Source organism: Carettochelys insculpta, chromosome 7 (assembly GCF_033958435.1).
Source record: "Carettochelys insculpta isolate YL-2023 chromosome 7, ASM3395843v1, whole genome shotgun sequence".
Classification (NCBI taxonomy): domain Eukaryota; kingdom Metazoa; phylum Chordata; order Testudines; family Carettochelyidae; genus Carettochelys; species Carettochelys insculpta.
The window spans coordinates 63,368,285-63,390,962 of NC_134143.1; the positions used below are offsets into that span (position 1 = coordinate 63,368,285).

The following is a 22,678-nucleotide window of genomic DNA, read 5'->3' on the forward strand; positions in this document are numbered from 1 at the left end:
CATTTAACAGCAAGGTTGCCCTATACTGCACAGTAGAGATTGTAAATCCATGACCAGCCTGACACGGGTCTGATTTAAAAACAAGAACTGCTTTCACGTTTCAATACTAATTGAAATCATTAAAGGCCTGTTCTAGGCCTGGCATCTTGACGAGTGCAGCTCCAGTGACTTGCACAACATCACACCTGCTAATATCTGGGGCCAGATCGTCAACTGGTGTAAAGTGATGAAGCAACAGTGAGTTCATTTACATCATTTGAATCATTTGGCCTCAGTCTGAGGCTGGTGCTGGCCCTGATATCTCTTTTTAGTATTGCTAACCCAATATTAAGATCAGGATGGCGACTTCTTTTGTAGTCACATCACAGTCCCACCCTGCCAGCATCACAAAGAGCACCTCCATTCCATGTGCTGTCTGCTGGGCTAGCTCAGCCCAATCTTTCCATCAACCTCCTATGGGTGGTGGATCAGGGCCTAAAATTCCATATTAATGGAACTGTTGGCTTCACTGAAGATGTTCATAACTCCAGACAGAGACAGTCTCCTGACCTGCAAGTCTTATCCCAGCACACCCTGGGCCTTACCTAACAGAGATGACTCATCCAGGGGAATGTCTTTACTTGGGGACTGATTTTCCCAACACTTCATAACATGTGTAGAGCTTCTTACCAGATTTTTTGTTCTGCATCTGTACAGCACCTAACCCCATGCAGTCCATGATCAGGGTTCCTAGGCTCCACAGTAACACAAAATAACACTAACACTCCTAGGAGTCCTTAAGATGAGCTGGAGGCTCCAACAGCAGCTCTCTTGAGCTTTGGTGTTGTTCCTTCACTGGATCCGTTCCTGAATCAAGAGTAGACATTTTTTAGGTGGCTCATATGACCAGTACCAGTGGTGTCACGTCTTTTAGACATGGCTCTCCACTTATACTTTCTCTTGCCTTGGAAATGCAGCCATTGCTGGTGGCTGGAGGAAGACGACAATGGGATCATCATCATTTGGTAAGTGACACAGTATGTATGCTGTATGCCGTGGCCGCAGATCTAAGGCATACCGTCTCCAGAAATCTACCTGGGGGAAATGAGGGTATCCCACTAAGCATGAGACTAATACTCCTGTGAGTAGTTGTTTGGCAGTAAAACAATAATTCAAGCACCACTGAAGCCAATGGATTACTTCTTTTTTTTAGCAGGATTGAAGCCTTCACTTTGTGCCAAATACATAACAACTTGATGTGGCTCTTCTCCATGCGCTGAGCTGCCTGCAGACTCTGATGATTTTTAGTTTGCATGTAGTGTTGAAAGAGAGCTACAGGTTGAATCTCTCTTGGCCGGTGCCCTTGGGACCTTACCAGTGCCAGAAGAGAGAATTTGATGGACCACGGGAGGCTGATATTGTTTAGCACATTACCGACATTTCCACTGCCTACTGGGCTCTTAGAAGATATCTAGGGGTAAATTAGAGTTAAATAACAGCACAGATCACTGACAGCCTGGGCTCGTAGCTGTAAACAAACCTTGTGGACCACTGGAAATTTGGCCACAGCCATGATAAGCGGTCATCCAGCTAACTAAAATTATGCTGGATTACGGAATTTGTTGGATGAGAGAGTTCTGGATTAGAAAAGTTCAACTTGCAGTTTCTTAAGGATACTGGGCCTGATCCACTTCCCACCACTCTCATGGACCGCAAATGAGGATCTGCACCCATTGACAACTGCAACTGCCTAATACCTGTAGAGATGCAGTTAAATATAGGGGTGGGGGTTCACCAGGGACTAAGCCAGATAGACCAGATCTGGCTGGTATTTGTCCACCGCTTACTGTAGAACATGATTAAAGAATGGGATCACGGATACAGCAGAACACCTGGAGATCATTGTAGGTTCCACCTAATGCTGTAGAACACGGCAGCAAGGCAACACGTGAAGGGACACCTCTTCTCGGTCTGCTGCACCTGGTCACTTCTCTCCTCTCAACTCTTCTGCATCCTTTTCCTTCTCCCTCTTAGCGAAGATGCAGGCAGCTAGTAGCTCCAACAGAGACTAAGAGATTTTTCCAGGAACCACAGAAGAGGCCCTATCTTAGCAGCCTGAGAGATGTGCAGCTGGCCTCGTATTATATCCAGAAGATCTGGCGTGAAGAGTAGCTGCTTGTCAGATAAGGTTGTGAAGCACCTTTTCATTGGCTGGATTTGCAATCTGAGGTTCTGTTTAGACTCACAGTCGCTATTTGGGAATTCAGGCAGCAGATACAGACAGCTGGACTGTTTGTGGCAGTGCTTCTTGGATGCGGTCATCCATGCCTTTGCTGTGTGCTCATAAAACACCTGTGCTCAGTGTTGCCAACTCTTGCCAGTGTATGCTGAATAATGCGATTTTGGCTCTTGCTAGAGCTAATCTGAGGGGAGATGCTCTCATCATCACAATTTCTGGACTGCCCCACAGGAGAAAAAAAAAAATGAAGTGCATTCCCGACTTCTCTGTCTCCCATCCCTTGGGAGCTGAGAGAAGCTTTTGGATAAAGGAGGGTGGAGAGGGAGCCGCCAGCACTATTCTCACAAGAGGGGAGGAGGAGGAAACTAGAGGAGCCCAGAAGCTCAGGGCAGCTCGACTCCATCCTCAATTCACCCTCTTTGAAAAAAATGGGTTGGTTTCATTCCACTTCTCCCCTCTGGCAGCCATTTATTTATAACACTCAGAGCTGGTGTTTCTGGGATGATATTTGGCAACTCAAAAGTGGAGATATTCCAGACACGGACAAGATGTTCTTCAAAAGAAAAGTCTGGCAAGTCATATTGTTCTTTCCTGGTTCTCACGGGAAGACTAGATCTGCTAGCTGCTTGGACCACTCATGACAAATATGTTCAGATTTTACTATAAATCTAATCTACTTAGTCAGCCTTTCTGTGCTTACATTATTGCAGAAAAGGCCAGGATGCCTATTGCTCTTCTTTATTTGGGGTTGCTTTATAGTGCTTTCAAAATATGACACCTGGATTCTCAACTCAGTAATTCAGTCTGGTTTTCGTTTTCCTTTCCTAAAAATGCTCACAGAGTGTTTGTTCAGAAAGCAGCAGAGCGAGTGAGATGTTGATCAGGGTTGGAATTAGCCCAGAAATTAAGCTTTAGATTGGTGAGGGACAGGTCCTTATCTCATCATAAGGCATGCGGAGCCACGGGAATGAGGTGTTCTGAAAGGTATGTTGCAATCTTTAGACATTGAAACCCCAGTTAAATCATTAAGGACCATTTGCTAAAAGGAAAAAATAAAAACAAAACAAAAACACCACAGGCTCTGGGGTGTCATACAAAGGAGTGTTTTGCACAGAAATGAAACTTGGGGTTGGCCAATAGCTAGTCCTGGTCTCTTCAGAACAGTTAAACTGGGGTGAGTACGTGTCCCTTGAGGTGACCCAAGAGGTAAAGGACACGTAACACCTGCCAGCAGCAAAAATAAAATTTCAGGTCAGGGAATGGCATCTCCCAGCTACTTTAGTGTATTCACTGGGGCCGACAGCCACCCATGGGCCCAGGGACAAGATGGGATTGGGCCCTGGTGCCAAACCCCAGGAGGGGCGGGGCCAAGAGCAGAAAGGGCTGGTCAGTCAGCCCTCCATGCAGCTCAGATCACAGCACCGTCTCTGCCGGCCCCCCTCGCGTGATGTAGAGAACAGCTCTGCAGCAGCAGTTCAAAGGAGCCTGAAGCCTTTGAAACATGGGGCTCCTGTGCAGTAGCCGCCATTGTCCACGGCCATCGGCTTGCAAGGGGGTGTCCTTTGGGGTACTTTGCCATTTACAATCAGTATAACTCAGGTCCCTATTCAAGGAAGGTGCATGTCTTAAAGGGTGGGTGTGGGATGGGGGTGGGATAATGTGGCAGCATTTTGTGCAGGAAAAAAGATTTGGGGCATGGACTGGTTTTCCTAGCTACCTCTGAAAGGTTTAATCCTCCAAGGAAATGTTATCGGGGTGACATGAGGAGTATCTCTCACACATCCTCAAATGCAAGCTACTCATTGTAATGAAGAGGAAATGACACCACAGGCCACACTTGCAGCTTGGAAATGTGTATTCTGATAACATCACTGTATTTGGTTATAAAAGGCAAAATCAACCTCCCGTATTTCACTGAAATTCTTAGACGCTTACATTTACAGGGCTGATGAATTTATATCAGCCTGTCAACGTTGCTACCCAGCCTGAAAGTCAACCCCTTTGCCACAGCCAAAGTCAATAGGTGTGTCTGACCATGAGCCCCACTGTCAGGAAAAGACAACTTTAAAATAAAACATACCTTGGGAACAGAAGAAAACGCAGATGGAGTCAAAGGGCAGTGAAAGGCTCATGATGACAGCCTGAAATTTAAAAAGAAAGGAATATCGCTTTTCATGAATTCCCCGAAATCCAGTGCTCATGCTGTAACTTTCACTGGGGAGGTAGTTATAAAGGAATAGACTCTGTCTCACATCATGTGGGAAAGTCTGTTTGCCCTAAAAGCCCATACGTATGTAAGGCAAAACAGAGACACTTAGAAAAAAGGGCCGTGAGAAGAGTATGTACACACACACACTCTCTCTCTCTGTATATATATATATATATATATATATATACACACACACACACACAAATAAAAACCACAAGATGTAAAATGGAAAGAGAAGAAATGTGTGTGCAGGGGGGAGGAGGTGGGAGAAATACCTTGTAAATGTGTTTGTTTCCCTGTTCGAAGTGACCTGCATTAGATACTCCAGACAGGAGAAGCAGCTGCAGAAGCAAGCAAAGCAGAGGATGTTGAGCTGGGGGAAGGTTAAAATGAGGTCATCACAGCCCTATAGCCTCTAGATGCATGGGCAGGCTGGGAGGCCCTGCCCTCTGCCTTCACGCCCACAGGCACTGCCCCCAAAGCTCTCACTGGCTGTGATTCCTGGCCAATGAGAGCTGCAGAAGCAGTGTCTGTGGTCTTGAGAGCAGTGCTTGGAGCCTCCCTGGTCACCCAGGTGTCTCGGGGCCACAGGGATGTGGTGGTGATTTTTGCCACACCACCAGCAGCTCTGCTTGTGCTATAACCAATAACAGACCCGCTGGGGCCTTTGGTGCTATCAGAATAGCAATCAGCATTACTGGCATCGAGACCATGGCATGCCACCCTCTGCCCCCAGCGCTGCCTGGAGCGCATCCGGCCACCACCACCCCATCCCCAGGAGCCCTCTGGTGGTGATTTAAAGAGCCTGGGGCTCCACCAACAACTCTACTGCAGCAGCATGGCCCCTCCCGTCGGGGGGGCTGATCCCACCTTTGCAAGAGATGGAACGTTGTTTTTTCTCTCCTTAGGCTTGATTGCCCTGGAGACAGCAAAGGCCAGCAGTGGCAAGGTGGAGAACAGTCGTCACTCAGTGCTCTGGAGGGCAAAGGATATTCTTGGATGTCCTGCCCCCTTCTTAGCCACTGGTGAGTGCAAAACCTTTGATCAGTTTCAGAGGCCAATGACAAAATAAAAGAAATATAAGTGGAGATATGCCTCTTATAGAGCTGGAAGGGACTTTTGGAGGTCATTGAGTTCAGTGCCTGCTCTCTTAGCATGGCCAAGCACCATCCATTCCCTTTTCTCCAATTTATTTGCCCCAGATCCCACTCAAGGGCTGAACTCACAACCCTAGGTTTAAGCAGGCCATTGCTCAAACCACTGAACTATCCCTCCCCCTAACCTGGTCATAATTGAGCCAGGAAAAACATCTCAAGAGTTCAGCCTGTACTGCTGCTCACTTATCATCTCAAGACTGCAAAGGGCACGTATTCTAATCCAAGGCTGCCCACGACATGTGGAGGAGCCTAAGCAAAGCAGACGATCAGGACTCCTTGCAGCTCGCTCTGGACTTTGGTATGGGTCCCAGCTACTGCAGACCCAAAGCTGGGCACTGCAAAACTAGGAAGGAGGAGATCATAAGAAATTACTCCAGATTGGTGTCTTGCTACCCAGGGACACTGTCTCAAAGGGACAAGAAGTAAGGGTTGTGGCATCAACAACACTAACACTGCAATTATTTAGCACTGTCAGCCGCTGGCAGGTCTCTTGCATGCAGGAGGTAAAACCCACCTACCCAAGGAGCAGAGGTCTGAGGCTGCCACTGTTCCGTAGGCAGAGTTCAAGTTATCCATATTTAGCTTTGCAGGAATGAAAATCTCAGATCCAAATGCAACAGCTCAAATCACAAGGACATGAGTGGATGGCAAAAGCCTTTACATACTTCAGCTGTGACACTTGCTTTCACTCAAGCAAACAGACTAACACCAACATTTAGCTCCTTTTATGAACACTGCCAGGTTTGTGGCAGGTCTTAGCTTCCTAGAGGCTGGAAGGGAGTGGGTACAGTATGTACCCTGGGGTCACAGGCAGGTTGAATGGTTAAGATTTCAAACCAACATATAAGCCATGACGAAAAAGATACAAATTGAGAGCATGTCAAATGTCAGTTGGTTTTACCATTCATCAGCTTTCAATCCATCACATATCAGCGCCAGAGGGAAAGCAAGACTTTGACCCTACGTGATAGATGACAGCAGACTAGCTCCAGATGCCATCGTCGCTACTGCAACAAAGCTCTGGCTGCGCCAGTAAAGGAACCAGATCTTCTAGCATTCCAGTCCACAAGACACCTTTTGTCCTCTATCACTTGGTCCATCCTACTGAAATTCAATGAGGTAGGGATGGTGTCTTCCTATGTGTTTGTACAGCCACCAGCTCAATGGGGCCCTGGTCTGAACAGGGAGCCCTGGGCACAACTGCAGTACAACTAATAGCTGCAATAAGAGCAGGTCTATAATAGACCTGAAAGTCAATCTTAGATATGCAATTCCAGCTACGACAACTGTGTAGCTGGAATCGACGTATCTAAGATCAATTAATTGGGCTGGCCACACAGAAGGAGGCCAACAGCAGAGTTTCCCTTATTCCTCACAAGAATGAGGAGTACCAGGGCTGACTGTAGAACCCTGATGGTTTGATTTACTCTCATCCCCACTTTGTGCGCTAAACAGAACCCTGGAAGATCGACCCTGACCGAGTCAACCTTCCAGTAAGTATAGATGTACCCTATGTGCCTTATTTGAAGGCCCTTACCAATGGAGGACTAGATAGCTAAGGTGGGCCATTACTGCAGGCTTCTTCTACCAGGCAATGGTGGCCATGTCCTGACAGTCTGTCCCATTAATTGCCATCTCCATATTTGTCTGGGAATGGTCAAATGCATCATTTATCAGTGATTAGCTAAAAGAAACAGCTACCTGAGTAGGGGTTGAATAATCTCCTTGCCATCAGCTGCAAGGTCAGCAGTTCTGCCCGTCAGTGATAAGGTGATGGCTGTTTTTGTGAGGTGCACAGTTGGTCTTTAGGAGCAGGTCTGAGAGGGACATTTTCTCTTTTTGTAAGGAAACTTAAAAAACAAAACAAAAGACAAGCTGTAGGACACATTGCCACAAATTAAAACTAGCCAGGAGCGTTGCAGGAGTAAAACCAAGAAACAGGACTTGCCATATGAATGGGATAATAAGAATAGCCACAGGAGTAATGTTATATGTACATATGTGCGGTATGCGTACAAGCAGCCTGAAGAGACTGAACTCTCATGTCTTGTGGGAACAAGACAATCTCTAATAGACAAGGAGGGTTAAGAAACCTGTGTCTTCTGGGCAGGTGGTTCCATAATTGTTCACTTCAGAATTCTTGTACCTTCCTCCGGAAGGTCTTGTATCAGCCTCTGTCAGAGGCAAGATAAGAGACTAGATGACTGTGGTATTAAATCAGATGGAACACAGGGACAAAAGTCACATATGGGTCACCATAACTACACCAGCGCTGTTCCTCCACGCCACTGAACAATGTAGCTATACCAACAAAAATATGTAGTGTAGACCAGGGCTCAAATCAGGGGTGTTCAACACATGGCCCCTGGGCTGGCACCTTTTAATGGTGCCATTTTTAACAGGCGGCTGTGTTGCTCTCGGGGCTCTCAGGGCTGAGTGTGACGTGGCTCTGGCAAATCACCGGGGTGAGGTGTAGGGTGCCTGGCTGTGGTGGGGAGGGTATTAAGTCTGGGGGCAGTTAAGCCTACAGGAAGGGGAGGGCAGCAGTTTGGGGCTATTTTGTGTTTGGCCCATGGAACATGTAAACAATTGCCGCGTGGCCCCTGATGAAAAAAGGTTGGACACCCCTGGCTCAAACTCACCCAGTTACAGTCAATCAAACACAACTGGAAGTGAGCTCAGCGGTCCCAGATTCCCAAGCAGTCATCGTGTGTGCTTTGAACATCAGCTGCTTTTCAACTCAGAAGTATCTGCATTTCAGTGACCAATAACCTTTCTACCCTCCACCTCCCTCCCAAGAGTGGTGTGGGTTAGAGCTGGCTGGAAAAAGGCTCTCTTTTCTGATGTAGGGGGAAAAAAAAAAAACAACTCTGACCCTTTGGATGAAAAATAAATCAAACTACTGGAAACCAAAAATGTCCGGTTTTGACCAAAAAAATCAAGATTTGCTGCAGAAACCAGACACTTAGCATACATGTTTTGCCAAACCCCCATTTCTCCATGAAATTTTTTTTAAGAGTAATTTTTGTGCCGGCCCCAGTAATGAAGCCTCGTTAATGTTTGCACTTTGGAATCCCTGGAGAGAGAGAGAGAGAGAGAGAGAGAGAGAGAGAGAGGGCCTCTGGAGTGAAAAGTGGTATTGCAGAATTAAATTTAGTACTAATCTACTACTACTTGTATCTGACACTTTAGTGCTGCATGCCTAATGCCATGGGTCTGTATTAAGGGTACGCAGAGATATTCTAGGGGGTGCATCAACTCATCTCAATACTTACCTAATTTTATGACAGATTATGTAATAAAAACACTAGCAGAGTCAATACAAACTAACCTTTCATACAATAACTTGTTTACAATGCTCTAGTGAAATGTAAGTACCAATGCTTACATTCCCTTTGATTTTATAATTATATAGCAAATGGGAAAGTAAGCAATTTTTCAGTACTAGTGCACTGAGACGTACAAAACGTCTAGGTCTGCTTTAGTAAGAAGTAGTTTTTAAGTGAGGGGAAACTTGGAGTATGCAAGACAAATCAGGCTCCAGAAAGGGGTACAGTAGTTTGGAAAGGGTAAAAGTCGCTGACCTAATGAATTCACCCTGCTACACCTGATACTGCCAACTTCACAAGTCCAAAGCCTGATTAAGTAAAAGAAAGTAAACACAAAGCATTACTTCACCAAGGAAGTGACACTGTTGTGTCTTCAGTAGCTTCCAGCCCCAGTAGATGACAGAAAGATAAAATTATGTTTTCGCTGTTCCCTAAGGGCATGACTACTTCAAGGTAACTGAAAAGCAAATGTTGCTTAAGAACAATGCTTGAAAACTAGGACAAGACCTCACTTGCTGCCTGATGTGACAAGTGGGGGAAGATGAGTCTGGGGAGATATTCCCGGTTGCTTCAGTACAGAATACAGATATTTCAATTACATCTTCTTGCTGCAGGTTTAAATTAGGTAATTCTCCAATGCTCAGTCTGCTTCTTGCTGAGCACTGCAGAAAATGAACTTGATAAACAACTCCTGGGCCCGGCAGCAATTTGTCAACAAATGGTGGTCACTGTCAGCTCAAACAATGTCAGGGGATATGCTGGCTTGGGGAGTGAGTGAGAACAAAATGCCAGAAGCTTTTCTTTCCCGTTACAAAAAGTGTAAGGTCCATTTTTCAAAACTATATACAGTAATCCCTCGATTTACGCGGAGGTTACGTCCTGGGCAACCTCCACATAAATCAGATTTCACGTAAATTGGCGAGGGCGGGGGGTTGTTGGAGAGATCCCTGGAATTTCCCTGGCTGTTGGAGCAGGCAGCTGGAGCCTCTGCAGAGCTCTGCTGCTCCCTGGCTTCCCCCGGCTGGCGGAAGCTGGAGAGCGGTAGCACTCTGCTGCAGTCCCAGCTGCCATCTTCTCCCAGCTGGGGGTCGCGCTGCTGCTTGTGGCGTGGTTTCTCCCAGCTAACGTGAGTTAAGCATAAACCGAAACTGTGCTTCTCGAGGGTTTACTGTATGTGTAATCCTAGGTACGCATGCTGTAAGATAGAGCATCCTCTCACACACACACATACAACTGGTGCTTCCAGTTGTGGTATGGGTTGAACCTCTCTAACCCAGAACTCTCTCATCTGGCAACATCCGTAATCTGGCAGGATTTTACTTAGCTGGACAACCACTTACCATAGGTATGGCCAAGTTTCCTGTGGTCCCATGAAGTTTGTATACAGCCACCAGTCCTGGCTCTCAGTGTTCTGTGTGGTTACTTAGCTGTATTTTACCCCTAAATGTCTTCTAAGAGCCCAATAAGCAGTGGAAGTGCTGGTAATGGCCTAGACAATATTGACCTCCTGTGGTTCAGCAAATTCTCTCGCTCGGCCCAGTCAGGTCCCAAGGGTGCTAGACAAGAGAGGTTCAGCCTGTAATCAAGAGTGAAGTTGTGTACAAACATTTTAGAAAATTCCACCCTTTGAACATGTCAAGGGTTTTTTCCAGGAGTCTGTCACTGCATGTAAAACATCTAAACACGCTTTTCATAGCAAGTGAACCAGACCCTAACCCTGGATCCAAAATCAACACCAGAGGGTGCATCTGGAACCACCTTCAAACTTCAGAGCTGAATGCTATCTGTAATAGGTAGGGCCCTACCAAATTCACAGTCCATTTTGGTCAATTTCATGGTCATAGGAGTTTAAAAATGTATATTTAATGATTTCAGATATTTAAATCTGAAATTTTGCAGGGTTGTAATTCTCGGGGTCCTGACCCAAAAAGAAGTTGTGTGAGGGTCGCAGGGTGGAGGGTGCAGCACTACTACCACAACTTCTGTGCACTAGTTGGCAGCAGTGCTGCCTTCAGAGCTGGGCAGCTGGAGAGCAGTGGCTGCTGGCTGGGAGCCCAGCTCTAAAGGCAGAGCTGCTGCTCGCAGCACAGAAGTAAGGATGGCCTGGTATGGTATCGCTACCCTTATTTCTGCACTACTGCCTGAAGAGCTGGGACCTTAGTAGCTACCATGCTGTGGGTGCCCAGCACTGAAAGCAGCAGTTCAAAATTAAGAATAACATGGGTATGGTACCCTTGCCACACTTATTGCGACAATTACTTCTGCACTACTGCTGGCAGGGTGCTGCCTTCAGAGCTGGGCACCCAGCCAACCGTACAACCACCACTCTCCACTTGCCCAGCTCTGAAGGCAGCACAGAAGAATGGCAACACCATGATGATCATTAAACTAGCCTGGTGACTCCCCTGCAACATCCTTTTAAATCAGAACCTGCAATTTGAGAGACACTGGTCTACCCATGAAATCTGTATAGCATAGGGTAACAGTACACAAAAGGCCAGATTTCAGTCCACGATGCAGTTTGCATGGTTGTGTATTTGGTGAGGCCCTAATAATAGACTGAACCAAATGGATCCTAGACCCAGGGAAAATGCTGATCTGGAATGCATAATTTGACCAGGTGTTTCTCCAAGGTGGGGGGAAATGTAACTTACAGTTAATGTAACATAGTGCTGATTTTGTGTTGTAATAGCATGGTCATAATGTGGAACCATGGGAACACATAATAAAATATACGATAACTGCTCACTGTTATTAGCATGTCAGCAAAACAGTGTTGTTCACTGCTGCCTTGCAAATGCAACGTCTGTGTATGAGTCTTCCATATCTGTGCTAAGACATGAAGAGGCTTATTTGAAAGTGCCAGCCAGAAGCTTTAATTAATTACCACCCACTCTTGACTTGGCTCACAACAAAAAGAGCTGGCTTGCCAGGCTGGTTTTTCAAAACCTCTTGCTTCTATTTATAGGAGGAGAGAAAAAAGATGATGCTGTGTTTTGAATCAAACAATCTTATGAACAAACCAAGTTAGACTCCTGTGGATGGGATTCAAGAATGCTTGTCCACTCCAGGGATGGTTTTTCTAAAGGAATGCAATATTCAGTCTGCATAAGAAGTAACCCAACAGCCTGGTGAAGCAAAAAGCACAGATTTTCTGTTGATTGAACTTTACTTCCAAATGCAGATTTAACTTTCAAGATTAAACCAAATGATTGATCTATATTCCATTAGTTTTTTAGCTGACACAAAACAGATGCTTTTTCTGATCCTTTCATTTGCTCTGGATTCACACACCCCCTTATTCCCAAAATTCCCTCCTGAGAGCTCAAGATCTTACTTTCCTGGGAGTGTATGGGGATGGGAAGTGCACCACATCAGCTCCTTAGACACAAAAATCACTTGGACTGAAGACAGCTTTTGCTGGAAGTTTCCAAACCCACATTGAGCTTGCTCACTACTTGCAAAAATTGAGAGAACAGAAGTTTAATTCCAAGACAGTCACCCAAGAGACACTCCCTTATGGCAGCTCTTCACAACCTCTAATGTCTGCCAGAAGCTCAGCAACCTCAACCACATAAGTTAGAGATTAACATGTTCCTCTGCATTTTTCTCCTCCAAAAGTCACAACAACGCCGTACAAAAGGAAAGGGGTCCAAGATTGTTGGAGAATCTGAAATTTCAGAATTATTTTAAAAAAACAAACAAACCTCAACTATTTTTTGTAAGTTTCTTCTTCTCTAGTTTCTCTGATCCAGTTTCAATTGGGTAAGTTTATTCATCATTTCCTGTCCTAAACAGCTATGCAGCCTCGTTGCAAGCTGTCAAGTAACTGTCATCCTCCTCTGCCCTAGATATGCCTGCTTCAAGTGGCTGGCGAATAGAGTAAGTTGGAAAATGGGGAAAGTTTTAATTTTTTGGTCTAAAAAGTTTGAGTTTTCAATTTTTTGTTGAAAAGTTAAAAACAAAACAACAAAACAAAACAAAACCAGAGAAATTTAGGGTTACCATATTTAAACATTCAGGAAAGAGGATACTCCTGAGAGGCAGTGTATCTGCCAATTCACATGTATTAATGTACTCTATAACACGTTAATACAGAGTGAGTTGGTAGATACTGATACAGATACACTCCCTCTCAGGGGTGTCCTCTTTGTTAAAAGTTCAAATATTGTAACCCAAGGAATTTATTACAAAAATTTCTGTTTAACCAAACCCCAATATCTGATGAAAATGCAGACAGTTTTGCTGGGAAATTGTCAAGCAACCTACTGGTGAAATGATGAATCCTGTACATAAAATGCATGTCTGCTTACACGCAGCTGGCCCCTGTCAAAAGCAATGGGCTTTGGATCAGGTAGTATAACCATTAACAGTTAAAGACTTACTTTTTACTCCAAATTTTTTATAACATTTGCTTCAGTTGTCTTTATCATGCTACTTATTTTGCATGCTACTAGAATAGCAGGCATGTTTCCACAAGCAAGGCCATTCTGGACACATATCAGTGGTGTAATTAAAACTGTAATCACTTTTAATGATCACAGGTTTTCCTGATCCTGCTTGCAAGCAAGAGGCTCAATAAAGAAGTGCACAGTGCAGTAGGGCTTTAGCAGCAAATAGGTCTGCAGCCAGCCACCCTAGAGGAAGGTGGGATAAGTGGTGTTTCTGTTTCAGGGAGCAGCCTGCTTTGTTTCTCTCTGTTTTTGTGAGTTGTGAATGTTATTAAGAGTAAAGTATTGCTACACTGCAACCTTCCAGCAGGAGTATTTGATGATTTCTGTCTAACTCCTCTGTATGATGTGAACATAACACTTTGACCCTCTTTAGGACTTTCAAGCAGTAGGAATCTCCCTGAAGCAATATACAGCTAAGAACAGGATACTAGGAATAAATGCTTTGTTGAAATGCCTAAACCAGAAGGATGTTGCAATCTATGTGAATTCAATTTCTTTGGTACAGCTGGAAGGAAATAAACAACATCATTATTCCAAGGCTGTGAAAACTCTACGGGACTGAGTCATGTACCTTGCTAGGAGCTATTAATTTGAGATTAGAATGTACTTCTAGAGATTCCAATGCAATTACCATTCTCTGTACGACACTGAACCCTTTAGCTTTTGAAAGAGGGCTGTTCAAGACTGGGAATTCTATTTCCCAGGTTCCTGTCTCGGGTGGGTACCCCTCCACTGCAGTGGGGACTTGCGATTCCCAGGGCAGGCAGGCACACAGGAAGGCAGACTCACACTAGCTTAGCTCAAACTGTGGTGCTAGAACAGAGCAGCCATTCAAGCTCAGACCCAAGGAGCTGGCTGAGCCACCCAAACTTGGACCCAGGAGATGGGTGGGCTTGGATTGAAGTGGAAAGCTGCCAAGCTGCTACCAGCGCTGAAACATACACACTGCCTGCTTTCAGAGGGAGGGTTTTAATAAAGATATTAGATGCTACCTGTTTGGGAGGCTGTCGCAGCTTGTTCAGTACTCTTCCCACAAGCTCCAGTTCAAAACATCTTGTAAATGTGTCAGACAAAATGTGTTTGGGGGAGGTTTTAAGCATAAATACATTTTCTCACACGGGTTCTATCCACCTTCGGAGTCAATGGTCCAATGATAAAGGAGTCTGATCTATTTTTTCTCGCCATTTTTAAGTGCCATTCAAACTTTATCCTGCAGAAGTGAAAAGAAAGGTTACTCACCGTAGTAACGGTGGTTCTTCGAGATGTGTCCCCGTGGGTGCTCCACATTAGGTCTCGGGCTCGCCCGGCGCCGCAGATCGGATCTTCCAAGCAGTTTCTGCCGGACCGCGCATGCGCCGGTGCGCGCCGCTCCCCCGCGCGCTCCCGGCCATGTGCGCGATCCGGTCCCCGCCAGTTCCTTGACCAACCGCCTCGGATGCTCCTGCAAAACACTAAACAGAGATCCGGAGCGGGGAGGATGGGCGGGTAGTGGAGCACCCACGGGGACACATCTCGAAGAACCACCATTACTACGGTGAGTAACCTTTCTTTCTTCTTCGAGTGTCCCCGTGGGTGCTCCACATTAGGTGACTACCCAGCAGTAACCCAAGATAGGAGGTGGGTAATCGGATTATGTGCAGCTTGTCCCCGAGAGGACCGCTGCCGAGAGACGGGTATCCTCTTGGAATACCCTGTGAAGGGCGTAATGTTTGGCGAAGGTGTCACAGGATGACCAGGTCGCTACTCTGCAAATGTCTTTTAGCGCAACGCCCTTGAAAAAAAGGCTGTTGATGCTGCCACCGCCCTAGTGTAATGAGCCCTGGGCGTGGCCAGTAAAGGAGTCTTTTTGAGTTTGTAGCACATTTTTATGCAAGATACGATGTGCTTAGAGATTCTCTGCGAAGAGAGACATTCTCCTTTTGATTTGGGAGCGATAGAGACTAGGAGCCTATCCGTTCTCCGGAAGGACTTGGTCCTGTCCATATAGAAAGCTAGCGCCTCCTCACGTCCAGGAGGTGTAGGCGCGCCTCCTTGTTAGAGTTATGAGGCTTTGGATAAACAAGGGTAAACAATAGGTTCGTTAGTATGAAACTCAGAAAGAAACTTTAGGAACAAGGGCTGGATGCAGCCGTATGGTTACCGCCTCCTTGGAAAAACAGCGCAGGGTGGCGTTGCCATAACTGCCTCAAGCTCGCTCACCCTGCGAGCTGACGTGATTGCGAGAAGAAAGGTCATCTTCATCATAAGGAGGCGGAGGGAAACCGTGGCCAAAGGCTCGAACGGTGGTCCCCTTTTCGCATTAAGCACCAGGTCCAAGTTCCACAGAGGTGGAAGCGGTTTCTGAGAGGGGTATAGGCTTACCAGCCCTTTGAAGAACCTGGTAACCATGGGATGGGCGAACACCGTGTGCCCTTCCTCTTCGTGTCTGAACGCCAAAATGGCGGCCAGGTGGACCTGAAACGAGGATAGCGAGAGTCCTCCTCTCTTGAGGTCCAGTAAATACTCTAATATCACAGCCATAGGCACCGAAAGGGGGCTAGCTGTTTGGTAGAACACCATGCCGTAAAGCGAGTCCATTTCTGCTTGTAGGTCTTCCTGGTGGAAGTCCTCCTGCTACTTTCTAGGACTTGCTGCACTTCCTCCGTACATGTGCTCTCTAGGGAGCTGAGCCATGGATTAACCACGCTTGTAGTCGCAGGCCTTGGGGGTGCGGATGCACTATGGACCCCTGGGCTTGCGTGAGCAGATCCAGCACCACCGGAGGGGACATCGGTGGCCGGTCCGACATGCGCAGGAGTAGGGGGAACCATTGCTGTCGATCCCACGTTGGGACTATCGGGATCATTCAGGTTCCTTCCCTCCTGGCTTTCTGCAACACTTTGTGGATGAGCACTGTGGGAGGGAAAGCGTAAAGCAGGGGGCCCCTCCATGAGATCGCGAAGGCGTCCCTCAGGGACCCCCGTCCCAGTCCTGCCCTGGAGCAGAATCGTGGGCACTTCTTGTTGTGCTGAGTAGCAAACAGGTCTATCTGGGGAAAACCCCATGCGTGGAAAAATCGGTTGCAGCAGATCGGGACGGATCTGCCACTCGTGCGTGAGTGCGAAACGCCTGCTCAGCTGGTCTGCCTTCACATTCGAGCGCCTGGTAAGTACGAGGCTTTCAAGGTTATATTGTTGGCGATGCAGCAGTTCCACAACCGGACTGCTTCTACACATAAGGCACGGGACCGAGCTCCTCCTTGCCGATTTATATAAAACATGGTGGAGGTATCGTCTGTACTGATCCCGACTACCTTGCCTTTCATTTGGTCACAAAAGTGTCTGCAGGCGTTGAACACTGATCTGAGCTCCAGTATATTTGTGTGCAGTGACTGCTCCATGGAGGACCACAGCCCTTGTGTCACCTCTTCGCCCATGTGTGCTCCCCACCCTATGAGGGAGGCATCTGTAGTAAGAAAAACCAATACGTGTGGTTGGTGGAAGGGTACCCTTGTTAGCAGGTTCCCGGGGTTTACCCACCATTGCAGGGATTTGCGCACCTCTGTTGTGGGCGACACCATCCTGTGAACAGAGTGTGCTGCCGGTTTGTATACGCTCGCCAGCCAATGCTGCATGCTGCGCATGTGTAACCTGGCGTTCTGTTCTACGAAACGTCGCTGCTGCCATGTGGCCCAGCGGCTGTAAGCACGTCAGAACCGGCACCATAGGGCTGAAGGTGAAGCCTTGCGCGAGGGAGCCGATGGCCCGAAAGCGAGTCTCTGGTAGATACGCCCTCGCTGTAATAGAATTTATGCGTGCCCCTACGAACTCTATGTCCTGTGTGGGGTCTATCTTTGATTTTGTCAGATTGATAAGCAGGCCGAGCGAAGAGAACATGCCTGCTGTGACACATATTATGCGTAGTACCTCCTCCTTCGAGGCCCCTTTGAGTAGGCAGTCATCCAGATACTGGAATATAAATACCCCCTGTCTGTGCAGGTAGGCTGACACCACTGCCAAGGTCTTGGTGAAGACTCTGGGGGCTGAGGAGAGCCCAAACGGTAGGACCTTGTAAGTCGAGGGCTGCGAACCAATTTCCATTGTCTAGTGCCGTAAGGATGGAGGCGTTTGTGATCATCCAAAAGCGTTGCTTGCGCAGGTACCGGTGAGGCCTCGAAAATCTAAGATGGACCTCCCCGTGAGGAAGTACCTCGAGTATAACCCTCTCCCTTGCAGTTGCTCCGGCACTCTTTCCACTGCCCCTACAAGCATGAGATGGTCTACCTCCTGCTTGAGCCTCGCTACATGGGAGGCCTCCTGGAGGTGGGGCCCCGGGTGGAGTTCATGGCGGTGGGAGCAACTGGGAGGGGATGGCGTACCCCGTGGCTATGATCTCCAGCACCCATTTGTCTGTGGTGATCCTTTGCCACTGGTTATAAAATGGTCGGATGATGGCCTTGAGCACTGGTTTCGTGCCCTCTGGAAGCGAGTCCATGAGGGAGGTTAACCTAATGTGGTTGTCGAAATTATGGTTCGCTAGATGCGCTGCATGATTTGCCATTGGCAACAGTAGCGTGGAGGAGGAGTAGACCTTTCTGCCCAACAGCTCTAGCTTTTTGGCATGTTTGTCTGTTCCCCCACGTTGCGACGACTCCACCACCAAAGAATTTGGTTGTGGGTGGCTGAACAGGAACTCCATGCCCTTCGTCGGCACGAAGTATTTTTTTTTTTTCGCTCTCTTGTGGACAGGCGGAATAGTCGCAGGAGTCTGCCATATCATAGTGGCAGACTCCAAGATTGCGTCATCAGCGGTATTGCTATTTTGGAGGAGGCCGGAGGTCTCAGATTTTTGAGGAGCTTATGGTGTTGCTCTTGCACCTTTGCTGTCTGGATGCCTTGCGTGAAGGCCACCCTCGTAAAACAGCTCTTGGAACTGTTTGAGATCGTCCGGAGGATGGACGTCCCCCGGGGCCGTAGCCTCATCCGGGGAGGAGAGCGAGGAAGCACTGGGGTACGTCTCTCTGGACCCTTCCGGTTCCTGCTGATGATGGTACACCCTCTCACTAGAGGTTTGCGAGGAAAAATCTCGGGGTTCCATAACCAGTCCCATAACTGAGATGCTTAAGTCTCTGTCCCCGGTCGCAATTGCCCTCGGGGGTACGAGATCGTTTGTAGGGATTTTTCCCTAGTAGATTGCCGATGGTGTCTATGCCCTGCGTGGTCCCAGCCAGGGTGAGGCTGGTTGCAGAAATGGAGAAGGGGGCTCCGGGTAGGCTGGGGGGGGACCCCTGCCTTCTAGTTGGAGTCTGCAACATAGCGGAGGGCTGTGAGAAAGCAACTCCACAGCCCTGTGCGGAGAGGGGCTGCAATGCCTCCTCTTGTGTGCAGTCTTCCCCCTCCCTTGAGGAGGTAACTCCGCCCCTGACATACAGGGGATCCCGGCCCCGTCCGCACCGAGCTCGGCACACTTGAAGGCGGTGCCGCACGTGTGGTGTCCTTCGGTGCCGGCAGGCTGCGTGCCTGCGCGCTCTGCACCGCCGGTTTTCCGGGGGTCGGTGGTACTGGCGCTTGTTTAGCCGCCGCCCTGCCTGCGGTGCGGGGCGGCTGGCTGATTATCGGCGGCTGAGCCACTTGCACGTGGCTCTCCGTGCCGCCGCCGATCAGCTGTTGCTGCGGCTGGGGGCTGCTCGCTCCTCCCGTCCCGCTCGCTGTTGCTGCCGGCAGGGATGGGGCTGGGGGGCATACAGGGGATTCCGGCGTCTGCACCGAGCTCGGCACGCTCAAGGGCGGTGCCGCACGTGCGGTGTCCTCCAGTGCCGGCAGGCTGCGTGCCTGCGCGCTCTGCACCGCCGGTTCCCCGGGGGTCGGTGCCGCTGCCCGCGGTGCCGCCGGTACCGGCGCTTGTTTAGCCGCCGCCCTGCCTGCGGTGCGGGGTGGCTGGCTGATTATCGGAGACTGAGCCGCTTCCACGTGGCTCTCTGTGCCGCCGCCGATCAGCTGTTGCTGCGGCTGGGGGCTGCCCGCTCCTCCCGTCCCGCTCACTGTTGCTACCGGCAGGGATCGGGCTGGGGAGCATACAGGGGATTCCGGTCCCGTCCGCACCGAGCTCAGCACGCTCGAGGGCGGTGCCGCATGTGCGGTGTCCTCCGGTGCCGGCAGGCTGCGTGCCTGCGCGCTCTGCACCGCCGGTTCCCCGGGGGTCAGTGCCGCTGCCTGCGGTGCCGCCGGTACCGGCGCTTGTTTAGCCGCCGCCCTGCCTGCGGTGCGGGGTGGCTGGCTGAGTATCGGAGGCTGAGCCGTTTCTACGTGGCTCTCCGTGCCGCCGCCGATCAGCTGTTGCTGCGGCTGGGGGCTGCGTGCTCCTCCTGTCCCGCTCGCTGTTGCTGCCGGCAGGGATCGGGCTGGAGAGACTTTCCTCCGTTTCTGCGCTGATGGAGTGAGGGAGGCAGCTTTCCTTTTAAGGGCCCCGGAGGGTCCCTCCTGCTGCGGCCGCTCCGGCGCTTCTGGCTGGAGGGCCTTATCAAGAAGCAGCATTTTTATCCTCATCTCCCTGTCCCTCCGTGCTCTGGTTGTTAATTTAGCGCAGAAGGCGCATTTCTGTGCCACATGGGACTCCCCCAGGCACCTTATGCATAGACTGTGCCCATCGGACACTGGCATCGCCTCTCGGCAGGACTCACGTTTTTTTTTTTTTTTTAAAGCCTGAAGAGGACATTGTTGGTGAGTCTTTGAGTTTTTAAGTGGGTACTTAGCACCTTCTTTGTGCCGTTTTCCCCATCCGATGGCCTGCCTTAGCAGGAGGGCTGATGGCCCTAGCTCCTGGCCTCCGGCGCTTGTTACTGGGACTGGCTGAGCTGTCCCGCTCGTAGCTTGTTTGTTGTTGGTTTTTTTTTTTGTTTTTTTTTTTTTTACAAAATAACAACCGGCTAACTCATAGTAGCCTAAGTGCCTGAAAAAAACTTTAAAGAAAAACAGATAAAGTCGTTGAATACGCTACTTGGCCTTAGCCTAGTTGGATTCCGTCTGCAGCCGACGGCGGTTAAGAGGAACTGGCGGGGACCGGATCGCGCACATGGCCGGGAGCGCGCGGGGGAGCGGCGCGCACCGGCGCATGCGCGGTCCGGCAGAAACTGCTTGGAAGATCCGATCTGCGGCGCCGGGCGAGCCCGACACCTAATGTGGAGCACCCACGGGGACACTCGAAGAAGAACAGATGTTCACGACAAAGTACAGAGGTGCATTGTGTTTGTTAACATGATTTTTTTGTTAACAAAAATAAGGACATACCTATGGATTCAGATGGAGCTCTCAGGGTGGTTGTAGTTTCAGACCACACTGGCTCAATAAAAGTGTGCGGGGGGTGGAATCTATAAACTGCAACAGACTACAGCTTACAGCAATGGCTCTCAAACCGTGTGTTGGGAACCCAAAGTGGTTGCAATCACATTTTAATGAGGTTGCCAGGGTTGAAGTCCAAGGCCCCAGGTAGGGTTGACAGTTTTGGCTGGGTATATTCCTGGAGATTTCATCACATGACAATCATATGTATTATTTTTGTTGTGTTCGTCCGTCTGTCTGGGCAAAGTTCTACCATGTATGCCTCCCCCCCCAGCTCCCACTCACTTACCTCAAAACCTTTACAGCTGCCCCCAGCTGTGGCTCCATGCTGAAGCAGTGAGGGGCCTGGACAGGAATAAGTTTACACAGGTCAGCATCCCCACCCTCATAATTATTCCAGCACCACTGTGCCCAGGCTAGAGGGGCATGGGAAGCATAGCCAGGCTTCAGTCCCTGCTCCTGGGGTCAGGTAGCAATCTTTGCTGTCAGAAGCGGGTGATGGTGCAATGACGTGTGAGAACCCCTGGCTTTCACACTCCTCAGGCAATCAAGAATCAGTCTTCCTTGACACTTGCGACTCGTACAACAACTCTCTACAAAAAGACTTCTGGAAGGAGGGCTAGCTCAGTGGTTCGAGTAGCGCCCTGCTAAACTCAGGGTTGTGAGCTCAATCCTTGAGGGACCATTTACTTAACAGAAAAAAAAAAAGTTGCCAGGGCTGGTGATAGGTCCTGCTGAGAGTGCAAGGGACTAGATGATCTCTACAGCTCCCTTCCAGCTCTGTGGGCGAGGGATAGCTCAGTAGTTTGAGCATGCTAAATCCGGACTTATGAGCTCAGTCCTTGGAGGTAGCCACTTAGGGGTCTAGGGCAAATAAACTAAAAAGCATCTGGCCAGGATGGTGCTTGGCCCTGCCAAGAGGGCAGTGGACTGGACTCAGCGTCCTCCCAAGGTTCCTTCCAGCTCTATGAGATGTGTATCCCCCTTATCTTATTTTTAGGTATAGCTCCATAGCCACGGGAAATTTTACTGAACTAATCATCCTTGGAGCCCATGGTATTCGATACAAAGTTTGTTCGTTGTTGCAAACCTTGAGTCGTGGCAAGAACATCAGACAAACAAGAGGCCAGACAAACAGGGCCTTTGGGGAACAAACAACATTTAGTGATTTTCCTGGGAATCTCTGAGAGCCCAAAGCAAATTCCCCACCTCCAATTATGCAAACTCTTTCCCCCAGAAGAAGGCCAAGATCAGCCGATCACCTGTTCACGGAGTCTCAGAATCAAAGGCTCGAGCTGTGTAAAGGAAAGACTAACCTGTTCTTTGGGAGCTAGTTCTGAGCAAAGGCTGTAGCGTGACCAGAAACTACTAACAGAGCCCTTGTTCGAGTTCGGGTGAGCTCTGGCAAGTGCCTTAGCATAGGTATAGTTTCCTCTACTGTTTTGAACACTCTCTCTAATGTTTTCATTTTCAGAATAAACGTGCTTGCTTGCAGCTGCTGGGGATTGCAGCTGTTCTTTGCCTTCGGAGAGTAAGCAAAGCCCAGGTACTGACTTGTAGAGGCAGCCTGGCTTGCCAGGGATATTTCAGCATAGGCAGCCTGGAAAAGCCCCAGTCAGTAGAGACACACACATGGGTCTCCACCCAGAAGAGGTGACAGCTGAGGATCTGGGAGCCTAGAGCAAATGTCTTCAGTGGACCACAGAGGTTGAGTAAAGGCGATTTTGCCCTGAACTGTGAGGACATTTTCTGCTCAATCTCCAATGGAGTCATCCCCCAATGGCATTTAACAGAGACTGCTGGGTTGTTTCTACCCCAAGGAAAGTGGGGAAGGGAGAGCTTACACTCCATCCCATGCTAAGTATGTCCCCAAACTTCCCCCCAACAAGGGTTGCATGAGCTCCTCCAAGCCCATGAGCAAAACAAACAGCTCCCCATACAGCGAGCAGATGTCTGGGTTTTTCACACTTACTATCTGGCTGTTCTACCTTCCCC

The 22,678-nt window shown here is 48.8% G+C and overlaps 1 protein-coding gene across 5 annotated transcripts in view; it reads right to left on the bottom strand.

The window, feature by feature from the left end:
- Window positions 1-22,678, bottom strand: part of VWA2 (von Willebrand factor A domain containing 2) — a 66,447-nt gene that overhangs the window by 41,367 nt on the left and 2,402 nt on the right. For 2 of the 5 annotated variants that reach the window (XM_074999835.1, XM_074999831.1), the window contains exons 1-3: window positions 10,254-10,307; window positions 4,703-4,768; window positions 4,299-4,359 (exon numbers count right to left, since the gene is read on the bottom strand). In XM_074999835.1, the coding sequence (XP_074855936.1) occupies window positions 4,299-4,359; window positions 4,703-4,768; window positions 10,254-10,256 (130 nt within the window). In that variant the 5' untranslated portion in view covers window positions 10,257-10,307. Of the gene's footprint in view, window positions 1-4,298; window positions 4,360-4,702; window positions 4,769-5,297; window positions 5,357-7,285; window positions 7,435-10,253; window positions 10,390-22,678 lie in introns of those variants that run through there. The other 3 variants (XM_074999832.1, XM_074999833.1, XM_074999834.1) reach the window with 3 other exon arrangements.